Source organism: Protomyctophum bolini (assembly GCF_963924005.1).
Source record: "Protomyctophum bolini genome assembly, chromosome: 14".
Lineage (NCBI taxonomy): Eukaryota > Metazoa > Chordata > Actinopteri > Myctophiformes > Myctophidae > Protomyctophum > Protomyctophum bolini.
The window spans coordinates 24,151,961-24,174,393 of record NC_137875.1 but is presented as its reverse complement, the minus strand read 5'-3'; the positions used below and the strand labels follow the sequence as shown (position 1 = coordinate 24,174,393).

At 39.9% G+C, this 22,433-nt stretch overlaps 2 protein-coding genes across 3 annotated transcripts in view; one reads left to right on the top strand and one right to left on the bottom strand.

Moving 5' to 3' along the window:
- mcph1 (microcephalin 1) overlaps window positions 1-22,433 on the bottom strand; it is a 40,060-nt gene that overhangs the window by 4,440 nt on the left and 13,187 nt on the right. Inside the window, exons 10-13 of the mRNA XM_080781745.1 lie at window positions 21,858-21,967; window positions 18,971-19,008; window positions 18,702-18,864; window positions 18,513-18,590 (exon numbers count right to left, since the gene is read on the bottom strand). Coding sequence (XP_080637871.1) covers window positions 18,513-18,590; window positions 18,702-18,864; window positions 18,971-19,008; window positions 21,858-21,967 — 389 coding nt within the window. The remainder of the gene's footprint in view (window positions 1-18,512; window positions 18,591-18,701; window positions 18,865-18,970; window positions 19,009-21,857; window positions 21,968-22,433) is intronic.
- On the top strand, window positions 1,117-18,015 carry angpt2a (angiopoietin 2a). Of its 2 annotated transcripts, none has more exons than XM_080781836.1 (9): window positions 1,117-1,572; window positions 7,391-7,546; window positions 10,477-10,598; window positions 10,728-10,966; window positions 11,441-11,568; window positions 11,950-12,051; window positions 12,921-13,087; window positions 14,454-14,584; window positions 15,714-18,015. In XM_080781836.1, the coding sequence occupies exons 1-9, from the start codon at window positions 1,303-1,305 to the stop codon at window positions 15,872-15,874; spliced, it is 1,476 nt and encodes a 491-aa protein (XP_080637962.1). In that variant the 5' UTR covers window positions 1,117-1,302; the 3' UTR covers window positions 15,875-18,015. The 2 variants fall into 2 exon arrangements, with proteins under 2 accessions (XP_080637962.1, XP_080637961.1); XM_080781835.1 differs by having other exon boundaries at window positions 10,728-10,972.

Here is a 22,433-nt window from a genome sequence, read left to right as displayed (position 1 = left end):
TAGAAACATAGTTATGACCTGGCACATCCTCTTATATCAAAGGTGGGAAAACGGAGAGAGGAATGTTATTTGGCGACATCCAGGCAGCCTACAAATACTGAATTGCATCAACAAGCTAAACAAACAAACCACAATTGTCCCTCCTACGTGACTAAAGCAAGTATGACTGTTCACCTTTGTGAGACGGAAATAGCTCTGCGAATCATAGAGGTCAAGATCAATTTATTTTAATGCACAATGCTAATCACACTACTATCTAACAAATTGAAATTAGTCCATACATAATCAATAAGAGATTCTGGGAATGTAAGTTTGTTTTTCAATTCTGAGCTAACCAAAATGTCAAAGTTCTTATGAATAACATGTATGAATTTTGGCATTGGGTGGATACTGGATATGCTATTTATTTATATTTTGTAGATTTAGCATTTTATCATGATCATGATGACATAAAGTAGAAGCCTAAATTTAGATGTTTATAAAGTCCCACCAGGTGAGTCCTTTTTTGTATTGTATTAATAATTAATAATGTCTACATTGTGATTTCATTTTTGGATACAGGAAAAAATAAAAGGTTTATTCAACCACTTCAACAAGTCCACTGCATGACATCAGAGAGAAGAAGCCTCAACCTTAAGTTTTCACTTAACTACATCTGTGCCTTTGTTGCAGTTAAAGCAAGGTTTACAGAGCTTACGGCTTCGGCTTGAATGGACAATCCCATCACAGATGTTGCTTGAAGTGGACAGCTGCATCCTGAGGAGCGTTTCGGACAGTGAAGAACCAACATGCATTGTGGTGCTTATCCTGTATCTCTCTCAATGACCTGTTTAAGGAGCCTGTTCTCTGAGGCGTTACAAGAGGATACGGGGGGGCATGTTGTGCATCTGCTCCCATGTGTGCTGGTGCGTGAAGGGGAATCTAGTAGGAGTCTCCCACAATACTGTTCCGAGCTGTAATTCACAGGGACTGGCCACAGGGAAAGGGGGGTGGTTCCATCACACACAGCTAGCCAATCAGAGGGGTCAAAAGCAGCTCAAAGAAGATGCAAGGGGCTTGATGAAAAGAGAGCACATGCAGTTTGGGCCCAGTGACCTGCTGGAATGACACACTACCTCTAGTCGCTGATGACTTCATCCTGAGTGCTACTAAGAAAGAAGCTGAAGAACTTGAAGAGGAGTGTATGAATATTTTTGGGATAATAAGTCAAATCAATTCTACATCAAAAACAGTGAACTACAGTGTTTTTTTAAAGGGATTTCAATTTGAGCCTTTTTTCTATTTTGGTAAAACATTTTTTATATGAAAATGCTGAATGTTGGCTTACTGGTTTTGAGATTGTGCCTGCTGCTGGTGACAGGATATAAGACTTCAGCCACCACTGCGGGTAAGAGACAATATCAGATCCAAAACGGACCATGCAGCTACACCTTCCTGTTGCCTGAGCCAGAAATGTGCCAAAGCGACAACAGCCTAGTCCAGAAGGATGACCCAGCAGAGTATGAAGAGTCAGTACAGAGACTGGAGCAGCTGGAGAACATCATGGAGAACAACACACAGTGGCTTCTCAAGGTAAACATAAACGGTCCTGTCTCACCTCCAACTACAGGACAATCCAGGTGTGGAACAGTTAATCGAACTAATCTATTTAAACGATTGTAAAAAATAATTGTTAATAGATAATTTGAACAAAACTATTGATTATTAACGATCCCCATTCTGGAAATGCCATTATACAAAAACAATGTGAAAATAGACGATTTATAATGTCGCGATGCAACAGGTTTACAGGTATACTGACCGAGTTCTCTAACCATTCCTGATAAGATTGGTATCCCAAACTGAAAATGCATTTTCTGTTTAATAAAGCGCTGAAGAGACATTGTTACTGAACGAACACTCTATACAGCAATGAGTACTATCAGAATATATGGGTATTTAACACTTATTTTAACTGTCAGTAAACCTTAATCTCTATTCCTGAATCAATTGAAGTCATGGGTGGCTCCATGACTGTTACCCAAGTACCAAAGTATTCACCAAATCATCTAAAATCAATAAATTAGAAGCTCAATTAAGAAAAAAAGAGGGTTATGTGAAAACGCTGATGAAGTCAATGCTGTCGAAATGTTGGTTTTAATACATGTATATGTTTAAGTGTATTTGGCTGCTCTTCCAGTCTTCCTTTAAATTAGAAGCATTGTCACCAGTTGTGCCTGTGGTAACTTGAAAAGAACAGATCTTCAAGCTGTGTCACGGTCAGCTTGCAGATCAGTCTAAATGAGGCATTAAGGAGGGACACAGGTGTCCACATGCATGGGGGATGTGTGCTTTCCTTTCACTGCTGCCGGGGCATTACTTGAATGAAAGAAGTGAAAGCTCTACCACCTCTAGAGTCTGATTAATTAACTAAACTAGATGAGCCGTGACAAGACCAGAACAACTTACACACAACTACCATCTCTCTAACAACACCCCACAAGAAAGGTCAGCAGTTGCCAGGTTTTGACATGCTCCATGCTCTGGATACAACTATTCCTCCAGTAACCACAAACATACAGAAATACAAAAACACTTACTATTTGAAACGGGAAAATAATAAGCTTCTGTTGATTGAATCATATTTAAAAAAGCGTACCATTTTAGATAAGCTTTATAATGGATATGGCATATTCATGATGGCAGTAGTCACTGTATGTAAAATGTTTATACTTCAGCGTTGACTGTGAAGCTTTTATGTCTGTAAAAAGTGAGAAGCATGATTTAAATCTCTGGCTAGCTGATTGACTCTCTATTCAGACCTACAGTATGACATTGAAGCCAATTATCCAATACAATATCAAGAGAGATGCAGGTAATGTGCATAGGTCAGGTGTGTGTTGGGGTAACCAGGTCCAGTGTTGCTCAAAAGTAGCCAAAATAGACAATCTATAAGCTCACAACACATCACATTGTGAGCTTGTAGATCTACAAATTTTCCTTTTTTTCCACCTTCAATTATTTTGGAACTTCTCACCTATATGCCTAAAATAGGGATGCCAGGTTGAAAGTGGTTATGTCTTTCCATTTATGAATATTTGAACATTAAATCAAGAGCTTGTGAATAATTAATAACTATATTGGTTGCATTGGAATGCAGGTTCTAGATTTCCTCGCGACAGCGATGATATGTTGTCGTGACACTAAAACAATGTGTCAAGTGGTCAGCACGCTTTCGTGTGAATAACCAACACAAACAAGCATTCTTCACAGAACACTTCGAGCCAGGAGGAGTAAACAACTGATTAGATCACTGGTGGCCATCAATGGAATGTCCTCTTGCCAGCAATTCAGATGACACACACTTCCACCTTTGACGCGCTTCAGTGCGTATACAAGAATACAAAAAATCGTAGGTCAGTCGAGGAAGACAACCAAAATTAACACTAATTACAGAAGTCATTCATGACTACGGAAAGAAAATATAAGCTATTTATGTTTGCTTTAGTGACAGATGACAAAACAACTGCACTGAACTAATTATACAAGTTTTGTACAGATCAAAACATTCCACAGACACTCATTCGCACTTGTATAAAGTCAGGCCTTCATAGAGGATGTGACTCGTCCCTCATCACTTCCATCCTGTTTACAAGCTGTAGGACCTGATTGCCACTCAGGAACACAATGCAGGAAATAACTTAATGATTGGTCTCACTCTAAATCTGGCAAAACTGTTAGCTAGATGGAGACAAATATGTTCTATATAGATCATATTTTAGCTCTGTCATCTCTCTCATATATATATATAAAAAAATATATATATACACACACAAGTGTGTGTGTGTGTGTGTGTGTGTGTGTGTGTGTATACTGTATGTGTATTGTAAATGGTATAGTCAATGAGTATACAGTGATGGGAAAAAATAGTCTCTACTACTTTTCCTCTTTTGACCCCTATGGCAAACAACCACATGCAAATGAACTTCCTGCCTCAATTTTTAGACGCTTCAACATTACTATGTAAACACTTTTAAAAAGTCTGGGTTGCCATGGGATAATTCTGTCCACTTCCACCTCTCATGAGAATTCTAGGTTTGACAAAAGAGGAATGGGAGCACTACAGCAACAAGACTTCTGTTTTAGAAAAGACCTAAACTAAGGATAAAGTAGAGAACAGAAAACATTTCTTTAAACACCGACTCAAAAGTAGCTCACAAAAAAGAATGAATACAGTGTCAGACCAACCACTGAGAAGTTCTTGACCTTGCTCTGAATAACGTGTGATCACAGTTCCTTGGTGTCGCATTTCATATCCAATAGTTACAAAGCATGGATAAAGAGCCATATCTGTCACCAACCATTCAATATGGCAAATACCTCTATTCATGGTTTCCCCTGCTAGGCATGTGTGCTGAATTCATGCACCATCAGTAGGTGCTGAGGTCCACCAAGAGAAAAACCCTGTTATTAACATAAAATGGATTATCGTAAAAAGGGAAATGTGCATAAGTTATGCTTTGACAACACAAATTACGTATTTTCACCTACCCTTTTCAATTGGAAATAGATATAGCATCTAAGAAATACTATTAGAAAACAAGAATCCATGCACATCAATTATTTAGCAGCTGCCTTATTATATCTGCAGAATTGTGCTATGAAATGTAAATATCTGTGTCTAATATGTGTATTAGTCACCTGGACAGGATCTGTCCAGGTGACTCTGTAACTCTGATGTGTGTCCTACTACAAATGGAACCAAAGGACCAACTAAGAATTTTGCTTTGGACGAATTAATCTGTTCTTTGATGGTGGAGGAGGCATTATGGCTTCTGTTTTTGTGTGTGGGGCTATCTGTGTCTGTATGTGTTGTCATTCATTCAACACACAACACATTCATGCCCTTTCCATTGTTTACATACATCCAATTTGGACACATTTGTAGCCTACTACGAATGGAACCAAAGGACACATTTATATAAGAATAAACTCTGAGACTGTGCAAATGAACTCTTATGGGTCCATTTGGTTTTACACTCTCAGGTAGGCCATTCTCCAAACCATCATATATCGCACCTCACACACAGCTGTCGGTTGTTTGGTGACCAGAGGTGGGTTTTTTTTGTTTGTTTTTTGTACCACGGAATGTCACGTGCACATTACAGCTGATATAGCCTAAGTAGGGATGGCCAAATGGAGACATTTTATAAACCGGTTAACGTCAGGCCTTGTCGGCTAATTAACCGTTAGCTGTTAAGGAAAAAATGCGCTATTGTTATCCATTAAAAAAAGACAAATAGGCTTTTCCAACAGGGTTTTTCGAGTCCCAGTCCACCCCATAGAGTTAGGGTCCACCTAGCCCCTCTCGGAACCCTCCGAAAGCTTTTATGATTGGACCTAGCTTCGCGTAGGGTTCCTGGTCATTACAAAATTTTCTAATGCGATTGTTGGAACGCGGATTGTTGAAACTCCTCGTTTAGTCGGTCTGCGCGGTATTACTACGTTTTTTCCTGTTATGGTTTCCGAATGTGCGAACTATAAGTACCTGACATACCTCTGAGAATATCTCCTGTGTCGCGGAAGCCGTTAAGTATTTTTAATCCATGTTTGATTAAAAATGTCGCTTTGATTTCCTCTTGTTTATTTACCGTTTATTTGTTGGCTTGTGCCGGCTACGTCATAGCTATAGCACCACTAGCTAGCCAGATAGGCGGTACAATGAGGTGTCAATAAACAAGGTAGGAAGAAGCGACATTTTTAATCAAACATAGATTAAAAATACTTAACGGCTTCCGCGACACAGGAGATTTTCTCAGAGGTATGTAAGGTACTTATAGTTCGCACATTCGTAAGCCAACACAGGAAAAAACATCGTAAAAGCGCGCAGAATCTTTTCTCCTTACGTGTTTACATTGTATTTGTGTGTGCGTAACTGGTGGCAGCCCAGCGTGAACCAGGACCCAATGGGTAAAGTAATCAAAGTGTCAGAAACTTTACTACATTTGGGTTCTGCTTGTGGGGCTAGGGTCCACCCGGACGGGGGAATTAGCAGCCACAACGTTACGTGCGTTATCGTGAACTCAACACATGCACTGTGACGCACACGCTTTCCCAGTAGCCTAATAACCAATCTACAAGCTCACAACTCGTCGCTCTGTGTGCTTGTGTTTCGAGACCACAAAATGTAACGAGTGACTCCATATGGTTATATCAATAATATAATCCACCACTCGAGGGAGAGGGAAGACAGCTCAGCTACAGCTCTTTTTTTACCAACTCTGACCTGCGTGACCAAAGTGAAGCGACAGTGGAAACAAATATCTTCAAGTTTGAACGCACCTTCAGTTCCCAAGCCTCTAGCTGGTTTTGGCCATATTATAAGGTGGATTTACTCTCGCTTTACTCTCGCTTCCTCCCCGATAGGAGGCGTGAGTGAGTCCACTTGTGTCTGGCAAAGCCAGCTAGGCTACCAAGTACCAAGCCTCCTCCTACAACGCAGCGTTTAGTTTACCTACCAGCCAGGTTGTCTGCAGTGTGTTCCACTCCTCGGACAATGTTGTTGCTTGCTAGTGTAGCATTACGCAGAAGCAGGGATGGAACCCTGGGGCTCCCACTCGCTCAGCCCTATTGGCACGGTAGGTTGTGCGTTGGTCTGGCGAGTGGGAGCCCCGGGTTCAATCCCCACTTCCGCGAAATCCTACACTAGCATCCCATGGCTGAGAGGTCGGCTAGAGGCAAAAAGTGTCTGGTTGCCTAGAGACGAGGCAGCCAATCAGGACGATTGGTCGTCATCACAGCAGCTAATGAGAAAGATAGGTGCAAGTGGGCGTGAAAGCCAAAGTCCATAGACCAGCTCAGCTGTGCTTACACAGCAGCTGGTAAAAATAAGGAATTGATTCACTGGGATCAGTACTTGGTTCTCGACAATGCTGCACGCCGCACTTCAGATATTGCAAATGGCCAATCACTACAAAAAGGCACGCTCCTCGACAAAGCTGCAATACTGGACCTACATTGTTTTTGTCTGGCTCGTGACATCATGTGGCAGCCAAGTCTATGGATTTTTAATGTTTGCTTTAAGCGTGCTATATAAACATCTTCCATTAGTGGCCTGGAGCAATCAATGCTTTAAATACCTACACAGTACAATATACAGTATATAGAGTACCATATATACTGCACAGGTATATGCTCCAGTGAAGCTGCTTAGAAGACTGTCCTCAGACAGTGGTCCTCAGGCGTGTTTATCTGTGTTAATGTACTATTATGTAAACAAGTGTTAACTGTTCAGCACAGTTTCCCTAAAAAAGATAAAAGGAAGGCTAATAATTACATTTCTAAAAATAGTACAAATACTTACAAAAAGGCTGACTCATGCTAACCCCCTCTTTATCTATCCTAACGGCAGCTGGAGAACTACATACAAGACAGCATGAAGCAAGAGATGGTCCAGATTCAACAGAATGCTGTACACAACCACACAGCTGCTATGATCCAAATAGGAACGAACCTACTGAGTCAAACTGCAGAGCAAACACGGAAACTAACAAATGTGGAGGCACAGGTAAGATTGTAAGAATATCTCAGGGCTCAGGGGTAGAGTGGCTCAGGGGTAGAGTGGCCGGATGGTAACCGCAAGGTTGCCAGTTCAAACCCGGCTCCCCCAGAGTTAGTATCGAAGTGTCCTTGAGCAAGACTCTGAACCCCTAATTGCTCCTGATGTGCTGGTTCGTAACTTGCATGGTTTCTGCTGCCATCAGTGTATGAATGTGTGTGTGAATGGGTGAATGTAATGCACAATCTATGTAAAGGAAGTTCCAGCCCACAGGTCTGATGCTGGCGAGCCGCCCCGCTTCCGAAACGGATGAGAAATGAAAGTTACCGTGTGGGGGTCCCTGTACTGTACTGTACTGTACTGGCCCACCCGAAATCACCATATATACAGTTAATATGTGCGTGTGTGTTTGTGTGTGTGTGTGTGTGTGTGTTAGGTTGTGCACAGGTGGTGAAAAACAACTACCAGTATGCTGTTTCGTGCCCAGACCATAGACTGTAAAAAATATGGACAAAGCGTTCCGCGGGTCTAACGTGAACGTAAAATGAAGCCTGTCAGTCCTTGCAATGGAAGTCGCCATTTTTCTAGATCCGTTTTGGCCCAGCTCAGGCCAGCTTCGTTGGTTTTTATTTTGACTCGAGTGGGTGGGGGATCCCGTTCATAGACTGTAACGGTAGCCACGCCCCTCAGAACATGCGCGACTTTATGGTCATTTTTTTTATAAATGGGACCATAATTTTCCAAAAAGAATATCATGACATTAGAAATGAGACTTAAAACTTTAAACTAGTGACTGGAAGCAGAAAGTATTCATGACCATGTTTATTAAGGTAATACAGTCTAGGTGAAGTTGGGCCCAAATACATGGACTTCTATGGGGCTATGGGTTTTTCTGGGTCCAGTGATAGCGCCACAACAGGCCATTATATGAACTTTCATTTCCTTAGTGGCTTCACAAAATATCTGTCGGACTGCCCCCCTGGCCCAGACACACCCACCCACCCACATAGCTCCGTAAGGGAGTGGTTGCACCACTCAAAAAACATCCAGTGTCAACAACCACACATACAAAATCATCCACTGTTACGTGTCACACAAATAAAGTATAATACACATTGTGTGCCCTTGTATTCTTTCAGAATAGCGACGTGGAGTGCCCCATGTTATTTGGATGATTTTTGGACACAAAATATACCCATAGTAGAGTACCCAGCCTTTTTTGAACGATTAAAAAAATAATATATATATATTTATTTTTTCCAAAGACGTCTCCAGACATCTTTGGGCACCACAGGACATTATTATAAAGACGTCTGGAGATGTCCTGGGCACAAATTGGGTTTTAAGATACCGTACGTGTCAAATTCTGCACAAAATTAATTACACACAGAATGTGAGAATGCAATAGTTGGTTTGGAATTATTGTATTCGTTCATATTTGAGAAACGACACTAAAGTAATACTGTGGCCTACTGCCCTACTCCATAAAATACTGAAGCTTCATCCTAGGTGTTGAACATGAAATCATGACACACACACACACACACACACACACACACACACACACACACACACACACGCACACACGCACGCACGCACGCACGCACACAACCCTCCTGTGCCAGTGTGTTGTTTTGGCTTCACAACGTCACTGACCTTATGTGAGCCAACTGCACAGCATTTCCTGTTATTAGCACAATTGTATTCCCACAGAAAGGGGTCTATCAGTTTGTCACAATCAGACATCCGTCTGTTCAAAGGCATCAACAGCTCTGTTAGTGACACGCAGCGTAGGATTCACGTAAACAACATATGCTTTTTGCTGAGTTCAGTTCCTCCAAACTGGGAAATCAGAGACAAGGTCCTCGACCCAGCAGTGTGGTTCAATACATCTGTCTGCGAAAATACATGTGCACGGCAAAATCCTGAGTGTTAATTTCACTCAGTCTACAAATGGACCCGTAATGAAGGGTATATTTGGTTCCATTGGTACACTCAGATTTACAAATGGATAAATTAACACTGAGAATTATTTTTCTGTGCACAGTGCCTCTAACCCTACCCCTGCCCACTTTCCAATGTACACTTTATGCTTTATTGGAATTTGATTGTTCTGCTTTTTCCTGTCATGAAAACAGATTTTGTTTTTCCAACTAGCTATGGACTATGCTCATTGTAGTCTTTAGACTGTGATGGAAACTACAAACAGAGCTTGGGTCATAGTAGGTTGAACTTGCTCGCCTAATGGAACAACTATTCATCCAATTAAAAAATGGTCTTTAGAATGAGTTAGGCCATTATATTAGTGTTGTGGTGCTTTATGCCAATAGTCACAGGGCATAAAGCACAGAGAGACGCACCTTGAGAACACACTACAGTTCTTGCTAGCATGGAAGATACTTGGAGTCACTTCAAGATTTGCAAACAGTATTGATGAAGAGCCTTGCTAATTTCTACAAAAAGGATAAAACAGACAGCTTCATTTAATGACTTAACATTTTGTATACTATGAACTGTAGCTGAACCCGGTAAATTGCAGTGAACCATGGTATTGTTCTGATTGTATAACATAGTAATATGCATAACAACATTGCATAGTATGCATAAGAAAATGGAGAAGTGTCACAGTCAGAAGCACTTGAATAAAACAGTGATTTCTTTTCTATCCAGAAGAGACCAGGCTTTCATTTTTTTCATACTATGGTTGTAAGTTTAGCTTAAGGGCATATTCTGTTCTTGTGGGAAACCCAACTCCAACCCCTAAATATCTTAAGTTCTTCTTTAGGCTTCTGCCAAGTATTTGACTTGATAGTACAAAATGTTTACCCTTTAAATGGCTCTCAGCAATTTAAAAAAAAATCACTATGATCTGAAAAAGTTCCCTGTGAGAAATAGTCTAGCCGATGAATGTTTCTCAAAACTGCTCCTTTTATCTCTAGGTAATAAATCATAGTACACGACTTGAGCGCCAACTTCTTGAGAACTCCTTGTCAACAAACAAGTTGGAAAAACAACTGATTGTCCAAACAAGTGAAATAAGTAAGCTGAATGACAAGAACAGGTAAGGGAATCTTCAAACGAGAAAACCAATTCTGAGGATCATTAGGTTCCTACAATGATGATTCTGTTCAGCATACAGTACAGTAAAGGCTACGCCAGTTGTTGAACTCGTACCCTCGTTTCTCATCAGCTTCCTGGAGAAGAGAGTAGGGGAGATGGAGGAGCAGAGACAGGTGGAGCTGAAGACGCTGCGAGAGGAGAAGGAACAGCTTCAGAGCCTCATCCAGAGGCAGACAGCCATCATAGGGGAACTGGAGGAGCAGCTACTGCGTGTCTCCTCCAACAACACTGTGCTGCACCGCCAGCAACAGGAGCTACTGGACACTGTCAACAGCCTCATCAGCAAGATATCTGCCCCGTCGCCCGGAGGTACAAGTAGGTCCAGATTACTCTAGTCTACACAATACATGATAATTGAAAAGTAGACTACCACATTACACCAGTTCTAAAATCCTTACACTGGCTATCACAGTCATCGAGATATTGATTTCAATGTTGTAACGCATGTCTAAAGACAACGCTCTGGTTCTGGGCCTAAATACATGTTGGAAATGCTTGTGCAATATGAACCCTCTGGGGCAGTGGTTCCCAAACTTTTCAGGTTGAGACCCAAAAGAGACATTTGACGGAAAATAACAGATCTACAAGCACACGTGTTGCTTCATGCCGCGTTGCAAGAGTTGAAGATCAGCCATTTTCACTACTTCTTCATTATTTTATTATTATGGAATGTCTTAGATTTGTTTGTTTTAAAATGTATGCAATTATTTGTTTTAAATATATAAAAATATATACAGTATATTTTGGAATATATATCAGTTATGTGAATTGCTTGTTTTGCAGAAGCCAAACCGTCCATGATGCAGGATACACCGACTACATACATGGACTGTGCTGCTGTCTTCAAGTCTGGAAACACTGAAAGTGGTGTCTACGCACTCACTCTACCCAACACTACCCAGGAAATTAAGGTGATCACTGTTTGTACAGAACATAATTAAATGCATGAAGAAAACTGTTAATAAGCAATCGGTTGAAAGAGGACAAAGGGAGGAGCTGCAATGTCTGTCTGGCACACACAAACAATACATTGCAAATAAATCAGTCTTTCTTTAAGTCTGGTTAAATTAAAATGTCCTCAGCCTTTGGTTAATGTGGTGAATGCTTGAGCTTGAAGAGTGATCTCCTTAGATACTTTTCAGTGATTAAAACTTGGAACTTGGAAACCCTTTACGGTAGCAGGACATCTGTTTGAGACAAACAAAATGGAGACTGCACTGCCAAATTTTAAATGACCATGCATTCATTAAGTCAATAACTGGAGAAGCCTGCCCTGTATCTCTTTTGTAAAGGCCTCCTGTGATATGGAGACAGAGGGAGGTGGATGGACAATACTACAGAAAAGGTTTGACGGACGTGTTGACTTTCACCGTACGTGGAAAGAATACAAAACGGTAAGCTATCAAGATTAAATTCCTTCCCAAGAAAAATAATACAGCCTAGCTTGTGTTACTATTCTGATATACTGTATGATGCAGAGGCAATTTTATTGGTCATCACTCATCACAACACACAGAACGTTGCTGTCGGGCAGAATTTGTAATTAATGCCCTAATTCACCATACTAGTGTCACTCAAAAGGAGAAAAAAGATCTCATCTGCAAGCATAACTCCTCGCATTGCAAGCTTGTAGATCTGAATGCTGTAACGAAACTGTTTTGGACATATGAGGTTTCCACCCGACAGCAAAGCATTTTGTAACTTCTTTCGGAAAGAGACAAATTCATCATGAATATATGAACAGCCAAATGGATTTATAACGCTGATATTCCATTTGATTGATGGTGACTGCTATAAAACGCTCTACTGTAGTTAAGCTATAGTGTTCTTTATCGTCATTAATGCACGCCTGCGGTGCTGTGGCGTACAGGAGTTCCCAAAGGTAACGCAGAAGTGCATTAATGACGATAAAGAACACCCTCGAGTGTAATAATATTGCAATTATACAGTTTACCACAACACTAATGGCCTAACCAGTTACCCTTAAAACTAAGAGAATCGCCCCAAAAAAATCGTATTTTCTTATTGACAGATGTAGACCACAAATGTCCCAAGAAACCAGCTAGCCTAGCCACCCAGTCCGCTGCTCTCTGGCAGAAAAACAGGAGCTGAAATCTTTGTTTTGAGTAGGTGTTCCTTTGCGCTGGTTTAAGGAACGGCTAGAAGCCGTTTCAACCAATCAGATTGCTTTGCTTCCTCGAAACTAACTGTTGTATAAATTCCATTAAAGTTTAATGACATTGGTTTTATGCTCTCAAAATAGGGGTTTGGAGAACCTTCAGGTGAATACTGGTTAGGAAATGAATTTACCTCCAAATTGACAAATCAACAACCATACAGACTGAGAATCCAGCTGATGGATTGGGAAGGAAACTCTGGATTCTCACAATACGAACATTTCTTTCTCGACAGTGAAGCACAACATTACAGGTAGGTTGCATTTTTGCACATAACTGCATCAATATGATTCGTGCAAAAGAATAAGGTGACTGCAATGTTTTGAAAAGGTATCTTTAACATAAGGAAGTCACTGTAAAGATCTGTGTAAATCGTGTGACAAAAGATTACAGCTCTGACTGCCCCAATGTACCTACATCAGATACCAAATTGTGCAAAAACTGTGCCAAAGAAGAGATTTCTCGTCTTTAATCACTTTGTTCACTGTGCCAAAGACGAGATTCTCGTCTTTTATTGATTTCTATTGATTCGGTTTGAGATCACTCTTCACTACCATCTATCACCGTCTCCGTTGCTAAACCGGAAATTGTCTGTCCGTCAGTAAAAATGACTAGCCTGAACTAAGTACTGCACCCGTCGGGATCGGGAGTCGAACCCGAGGCACACTGCCAGACTGGATTACCAGCCACGGTGCCTGGACCACTGAGCCACGGCCCAGGCCCAAACGTTCAGCCTTATTCGACTACAATTTGACCAGAACTTGGCTCTGAAAAAGTCTAGCTAGTGGCTACTTTTTCAGAGCATCCATGCTGCTAGTACAGGGAGCCCTACTGTATATACGCCATTGTATGACAAATAACGCAAATAACCGATCTACATGCTCATTATGCGGCACTATGTGATGTACGGTGAGATTGTAGGTCATTATTTTTGAGGGGCGCTAGCCCCTCCAATATCCAGCTTTTAGTGTTTGTTCACAAACTTGTTCCTACACAAACATTAAATTCCCATTGACAATGAATGGAGAATTTTGAGCAAATATACATAGTTTTCTGGGGTGCATCAAGCTTTGTAGATCTGCTATTTTCGGCAAAGAGATTTGGTGTAGACTAGAGGGGAAAAGGAATGGACCTACCATGGACCATGGCAACTACCGTAAGTATATTGTACGGCATTCATTTGTGGGGCACGGACACATCTTTATGGGTCCCTTTAATTTTGGTTTGCTACATTTTCATGAATTAAAAACAAATTCTATATTTTTTCAGTAATTTCATGAAGAAATAAGAAAATCTAAGAAATTCCTTAAATTAGAAAGAAGTAGTGAAAATAGATAAAAGCTTACAATGCGGTGTTAAGCTACGCGTTGTGAACTTGAAACTCTGCTGCTCCATTTGATTTAGTAGATCTGCTGCTGCTGATGATTTTGTAGATCTACTGGTCCATTTGATCCCACTAGTTTGGGTCCAGGGCAAACGTCTAATTTCTCTTTAGGGTCTTGAGCTAAAAGCTTTGGGAACCACTGCTGTATGGTATTATGGTTTATGTGGTTAAAGGTTGTCTTTTGAGGAACACCGATCATTGACTTCTACCTCCATTCTCCCTTTTCATCCGACAGGATACACCTTAAAAGCTACAGTGGAACAGCAGGCAAAATAAGCAGCCTTGGCCAGCCAGGAAATGATTTCAGCACAAAGGATGCAGACAATGACAAATGTGTTTGCAAATGTTCACAGCTGACATCAGGAGGTAAGAGTCAGATTCACTTCATTTTCACTTAGATGCACCGATTAGTGAAAAACGTATGCTCACAATTAACCCTAAATATGTTCAGGTAAATGGAATGTTCACATTAATGTGGGTGTAACTGTAATCTTGTAAAGGTGCTCACTGCATCAGGAAAGGGACAAAATAACTCACATTCTAAGGTTGGCACTTCCCCAAGAAATCTTCAAGAACTTTCAAGGGGCTCCTGCATTTCTGCTGTTGGGTCAAAGAGTACAATTAGCTCAGAGTTAATCACTGATCAGCTCATTGGGGAATTCAGCCTTTGCAATGTCTGACATTAATAGCCTGGGAACAAAGTCCCCCCCCCCCCCTTTAGAGCTTTATAAAAGTTCTCCTATCCATGCCTCTGTGAGTAACTATGCTGCCAGACATTGGATCCTTCTGCAATGGGGTCAATGTCAGCTTGACGTTCATGAGGGGTCTCACTCAGAAGAGTCTGTCCATTATCCTTTCATGGAACGCTATCCATACCATAATCTGACTGTTCATTTAACTCTGAAAAACAATTGACCCATAAGGGAACATGACTGACCCATAATAATGCGTTGTTTTGTGTGATGTCCATGATTACATAAATAATATTCACTCTGTTGTTTGCAAGGAATTGCATTTATTTTAATCAGTGTCAAATTTTGTATGCACACTGCCAGTAAATCCCAGAGTGCCCCCACTTGTGATTGCGCTCAAACCTTGCCCAAATTTGGAGTCATTCATAGTAGATACGTCATAGATGGCTGATGTTACATGCTGGTGGTCACATGAAGCCGAAGATTCACATTTGGAGGAATGCTGTTTCTATGTGGATCCAGATCCTGATCGATCCACATAATATCCTTTAACCACATGAACCCTAGCATCCCTATTCTGGGCATGTATTGTAGGCAAACATCTGTCAAAAAAGGCAAACATTTAGCAAAAAAGAAGAGCTCTACAAGCTTGCAATGCCTTGTGGACATGTAGATCAGCAATTTTCGCTGGTGACGTACAAAGTCCACCCCATTCTGTTCAGTGCACCTGACTTGTATTCTGTACACATGTTGAGGACTACTACATAAGAAGATCTAACTCCTTTGTTCCTTTCCGTCCATAGGATGGTGGTTTGATGCCTGCGGTCCATCCAATTTGAATGGAATGTATTTCCAACAAGGCCAGAACTCAAATCGCTTCAATGGAATCAAATGGTACTACTGGAAAGGCTCTGGCTACTCACTGAAGTCTACTACAATGATGATCAGACCAGCAGACTTCTAAACGTCCTCAACTGTCCTCCTTGTGTACACGGAGTGAGAAGGCATTCCATCACAGGCAGTAGCAGACACGACAACAAAAATGACGCTGCCAAGACAATCAAAGCACTAGAAAAACAATATTCCTAAAAACGAAAAAAGTTCACGTGGAAAGGAACTCGAACAATTGTGAGTCTTATTGTTTTCAATTTCGAGCCAGATGGCGAGTTAAACAATGAAGCAATGAACTTGTGAAAACATACCACAAAGGTTGGTAATGTGGATATCAATAGAAAACTGGAAGTGTAGCAGCTATAATGTGTAATAACAAGTTAGACTAACCACAGGGAGATTTAAGTGGAAGATTTGCCTACCACACTGAAAGTAAAGGAACTATGGTACAACTTGCAATAATAGTGCACTTAGGCCATAAAAAGCAATGAATCGGCTTAAAATGCTTACTGTGAGTTGCTTTGGATAAGAGTATGTGATCAAATTCTATAAATGAAAAATTCAACGTAAACAATTGAGCAGTTGACACGAATAACCATCTAAGTCCATTATTTATTCTGACCCCTCCCCCAAAAGGCTGTCCTGACCACTTCCATGATTTATAGTTATACATTATGGATAATTAGTATAGACTTATATGGTTATTCGTCTCAACTGATTATTGAAGTCAAATATTTTTTATCTCAGAGAGGATGTATATAATTAAGTTTTATTTATATGTTGAATATTGGGTTAATATTTAATGATAGCAAATAACATTGATTTGAGACATGTAATATTACTGAAATACGTCTCCTTGAATGGTAACCATCTACACATCTAGCTAAATAGAATCACAAATGAATTTATTTAATTTTGGCTAATTATTCAGACTGTACACACCTCGTTTCTCCAAAAGAGAAATTCTGTTTTCCCACTGTTTTTATTATATTTATGTAAGAAGTAAGATCAATATACCTTTAGAGCATGCACATCCACTCTGGCCCAGGTGCTGGACAAATGGCAATGCAAGAGGAAGAAATAGAGTCCGCAGCACGGAAAAAAACTCAGCTCCACTGGTTTATTGATTCAACGTTTCGATCACTGGGATCTTCTTTAGGAATGAAGAAGATCCCAGTGATTCAACGTTTCGATCACTGGGATCATCTTCAGGAATGAAGAAGATACCAGTGATTCAACGTTTCGATCACTGGGTGATCGAAACGTTGAATCAATAAACCAGTGGAGCCAAGTATTACCTATCAGTGCTGCGGACTCTATTTCTTCCTCCAATATACCTTTGCCACCACATTTCTACAGTTTTTAATTAATTCTGAGTTCAACAGAGCCATACAACTACATTTAAGTGAAATATTGGTACTGGCCTAATCCAAATCCTAAAATCATCAATGCCAACGTGTTTCAGCACATATCCTGACAACTGTTGGGGCCAGTGAGACTCCTTATAATTCAACACTTCTCCTCAGAGTCCAAATTTGCATAAACATCTTAAAACAGACCACCACAACTCATTGAACTCAAAGGGGTTAGACACGCATACTAGCGCCACTCACAGATCAGACTTGATCAATTTTGCAAATTGAAGAATTTGCTAGTATAATTATAAATGGCTATGTCTACCTAACAATGTTACAATCCTATTCACATTGTCAACAAAAATGGCTATAGCTGCTCAAAGCATCACCACTACAGACCTTGGCTTGTGAACTATTGCATTGGACAGACAACAGGCAGGGCGGAAGAGGGGACGGGAATTGTGTGGCTTACGTGAATTCCAAAATGCTTTCATTTAAATTTCGGGTATAATAAAGGGCCTTGGGGACTCAACAAAATACTTTGTTTAACCACAAAGGAACTATAGTAAATGGAATTTCAAAGGGGAAATGTGATGGCATTTATGTGTATGAAGACCTCATGTCTCCGGAACAGACACTGGAGAGGACAGTGATTCATGATTGACGAGTGCAGGAAACGGCAACATCCACATTTCACACAGGATGCTCAAGAAAAACACTGTGAAAATGAATGACTGGCAATAAAAATTAGCAGGTTTCCGACTGACATCCTTCTGCTTTGGCATTCTAGCCTTTAGTAGTGTAGCCTTAAGCAAGAACATGAGTGAAAAATGTTGAAGAAATAAATTATTTATATGAACTGCAGCATTGATATTACCTATTTTGTTGCACATATACACATATATTTATTTTATTGATTAATTGAGTGGGAACTTAAAATGTATTAATTTTAAAGCTGGAATTAACACTATTTAAATTAAAAGATTGACTGACACCAGTAAAGACCATGGAAGATAAGACAACACTTTGGGATAAAGACGGAGGTGGTATAACCAACATCGATTCTACTGAAGATGGCCCTTTGGTAATCGATTGGAAAATCGAAAATCTTGTTCCAGGGACCTCCAGAAGCAAAGATTTGAGTTAAAAATGTTCGCTTAAAAATATCTATATTCTTTTCAATTGTTAAATAAAATAGCAGATCTACAAACTATGAGCTTGTATATCTGCTATTTTTCAATAGCCAACCAATGCTCAACATATAGCTAGAATCTAAAATGGCACAGATGCTTTTAATGTTAATGTCGTTTCCCGGTGTTGCATGTTTGTATTATGGATACTCATACTGGTACTCACAGTTGCTGCTGGGAAACTGTCCTTGAGTTCATATGGCTCCTCTGGAATCCACTGCCTTTTCTCCAAACACCACAGAATCTATCGAGGGGAAAGTAAAAATGTATTAACCATGTTTTCAGCCTGAACCAAACACAAAGCAAGGGTTCGGTGGGATTATTTAGCTACCTAAATGTCAAATGAGCTACATACCCATTCAAAAGACAGAATCCAGCAGCCACGGGCAATGCCTAGAAGAACATTTACGGTGCGTCGTGGACGTCCGGACACCACATGGGTTGTACTCTCACATACCTGGTCCACGACCGTGAACCTTCCAAGAGCTTTAACCACCTGAGTTACTGTGCTCTGCTGACTACAGGAGTCATTCAATGGACGGAGAGAGAGAGAAAGATTAATTCCAAAACCAAATTATACAGCAAAAGGTGTTACTGGGTAAATAATGTAAATGACATACTTACTCAGCTGGCAGGCTTGTCATGACCAATGTTCTCATAGTCTGTAAGAAAGTCACATACACGCTCTATTAAAAAGAAGAAATACATGACAAAACACAATTTCTCAAACTATTTCACTCCCAAACTTTCCATTTAAAGTAATTAGGTTTGTAAGTAATTTGTGATCCTAATTGATGGTTTCATTGATACACTAAACTATGTGATAAGTTTGGAAATAGATCACTATCCTCATTCAGTATGTGACACAAGGAGCATTTACTGACCACCCCACGTAAAAGTCTGGCTTTGAGCTCAAGGAGGAATAGGAATCAGATAATACAGTAAATGTTCACATACAGTTTAAATAACATCCGTTTCCAGGCAGCTCTTCCTTCTAAAAAAAGACTATTGAATGCTCAAATCTTTGTCGCACAACAGACATTTGATTTGCATTGACATTGATACAAGCATAAATAAAACCCTGAATTGGAGTTGAGAAAAGTGTTTGCGCATTCTGTGCAATTCAGTGTACAATTGTAAACCAATAAAGCTCTTGGCAATATATGTATATATAGGCATATCTATTCACAGCCGTTTGCTTGCAGACCAGAGAGGAAATGAAACTCCAAGGCCACAGGCAGAGAAAAACATGTTCAGGGCTATTGAAACGGAACTGTAAGTTTGAATTTCTGGTGACTATGGTCCATCCATCTCTTGCACTTTGGCCACAATACAACAACTGGCCATCATTATCACCTGAACACCGCGGTTACAGACAGGGTCACCCGGCTCTTTCCTGTCAGGGAGCCTGCCAACACCAGGGGACTGCTAAAATGAGGCCAGAAAATAAGCTAATTTCATATTTGCACAATAAAAGCTAAACATCTGAGAATATGGCCTGCTCCTTTCGAGGTTCCACAAAGGGGTATTTTGGCTTATCCTAAACAGTGGTCGTGTTCTGGCAACAACACAAGGCAAGCATTGAAGAATGAGTTGCACAAAATAAATGCCAGACAAAGTGTCGGTGTGAAGCATGGCCTCAGAGCACAAATGGAGGAAATTCTTTAGTGTATGACGCAGCCTCCTCGATCGCTTGGGGTTCTCGACATACCAACATGATTCTATTCATGCAATGTTATGCATTTGCTGATCAAATATATGTGGACAGTTCAAATGGCTTTTGCTGCATACTGTATTTTCAATCTGTCTGGAAGGATATGCAATTCCTTAAACATAAGATGTGTTTGTGTTAGTTTGATCAATCAATCTTATGAGAAAACTGTGATACATGACTAGTTAATTACAGGATTTTGTATTGGGTTGTTGCAACTATGCATTTTGTATGGTATGCTTGTATCACATTCTTTGTTTGATTATATATTGTAAATAAATGTAAGCATGTAAAGTAACTGATGCGGGTGGTCCCTATGGGTTGCAAATTACCTGAAGGTCAGGGGAGTGTGACAGTGTATAAACATTGACATTCAATGTATCCATAAATCAGCTCATTTACACTCTTCTGAATCACAAAACATACTGTCTAATTGACTTAATCAAACATTTTATAGAAGTTGGGTTATAAGTTATAACAAAACTAATTAGCTGAACCTCAGGGTTCAATCTCTTGTGTGATCCCTTTACTGATCATTTTAAATCAACTCTGAACTGAACTATACTGTAAATATATACACTAATAATGAATATGCACAGGTGTCACATCCTCTCCTCTGCTCACGTAGAGGACTTATTACTTAAATCTAGATTTAATTATTATGAACATGGGGATAAGGCTGGCAAACTACTGGCTCATCAGTTACGACAGGCCTCGGCTTCCCATCAGATCCCACAAGTTTGGAATCTTACTGGTCTAACAACAGATCCTAAGCAGATCAACGAACAATTTAAACCATTTTATGCCTCCCTGTATACGTCTGAGCAAACTACTGATCCCTCAGCTTATGATAATTTTTTCAATTTATTGGACATACCCAAATTGAGTCCAGAGGTAGCTCGGAAGTTGGACAGGCCGGTCAATATTGATGAGCTTAGAAGAGCTGCTAGTGGTATGCAAACAGGAAAATTCCCAGGTTGTTGTAGCTGGGTTGTTCAGTATATTTATTATTAGGAACCATGTGTGGGTGCACTGCCACGTCCATGTTTTGGAGGGGTGACCAATGACCATGCCATGTTGTGTCTTGTCTTGCCTTGTCATACGTTTGTCTTGTTTGTTTCAAAACCTGATTCAGGTTATGTGGTTTGTTGTTTTATGCTTCCACAATATTTTGCATATGGTGTTCATGACATTTATATGTACACGTTATCTTTTTTTCTGTATGGGTGTGTCACATATATTGTCATATTATTAGAATTACTGTATACCCTGAAATATTGAATAAACAAAACAAAAAATCAAACAAACAAAAAATCTACAAATTCTGTATGACAGAGAAAAGGTAAAACCATGTCATGCTTAACCAAAAACCGAAACATCAGAATTGTACAATGACAGTGTATTTACTGTGATTTTAAATGTATTAAGTTATGGTTACAGGTTGAATTTGATCAAGCAAATGCGCAATTGCATTGTCTGCATCATGGGATTCCACTCATAAACCAAGGATTAGCCTTCTCACTCTGTTTTTCATCACAGAAAACAGCAAATAGTTTCAGAAAGTCGCTCTCATTAAGATTTTCTTTTTAAAGTATGTGGTATGGAAACTAATTCTCTGCAGTAAAAGTTGACTAAATGTAGTTGAAAAAAGGAAATGCAGGTTTAATTAGAACGATTTAAAGTAATAAAAAAGCACCCATGGCCATGGCCGGCTGTAAACATTTGAGTACACAGGTTTTACCTTCCAAATTGTGTAATAAATTAAGACACCATAACCTTAGTAATGTAGTAATATGTTACCTTGTTTCGTTTGTCACCTTCAACACTTTTCACCCGTGTTTTCTGTATGTTTTCAGAAATGCTGTCAGTGCGACCAGCTACAACAGCATGTTCAGTTCCTCCACCTACAACTGAAAAAGGTATTGTCACAAAAAATGGAATTGGAAACAATGCCAAGTAAACACGCAGCAGGTGCACTGTGTATTATTGTTTTATCGAGAAGATCCCATAAAGATTTAAACAGTGCTTCCAAGCATTTGTTTTCATATACTTGGGAGTACCACATGGGTGGCACACACAGCTTCAATCAGAACAATCCAGATATTGTTGCAGACATGTTGCAGTCTTGCCTTTTATATGATTTCATTCATCATTTAAATGTGTTGGTGCAAATTGTATTGTGTTCAGTGGCACAAGCAACCTACTTGAAACAAGCAGATGCTAAAAACTATGTTAATAAACAATCTAATAGAGTTCTGTGCCCGGTGTAATTTATATGGAAAATCAGACCATTTCAGTAAAGACTCGGAAACGTGTTTATTTCAAGTTTATATAAATTAAATGATCTGCCATCGAAATCACATCAAGTCTTTAAAG

Excerpts from the sequence above, each read along its gene's own strand:
- angpt2a (XM_080781835.1), top strand. The coding sequence starts at position 1,303 with ATGAAAATGCTGAATGTTGGCTTACTGGTTTTGAGATTGTGCCTGCTG. Across the intron at positions 7,547-10,476 it reads TAACAAATGTGGAGGCACAG|GTAATAAATCATAGTACACG; the intron begins GTAAGATTGTAA and ends TTTTATCTCTAG. Across the intron at positions 14,585-15,713 it reads TTCACAGCTGACATCAGGAG|GATGGTGGTTTGATGCCTGC; the intron begins GTAAGAGTCAGA and ends TTCCGTCCATAG.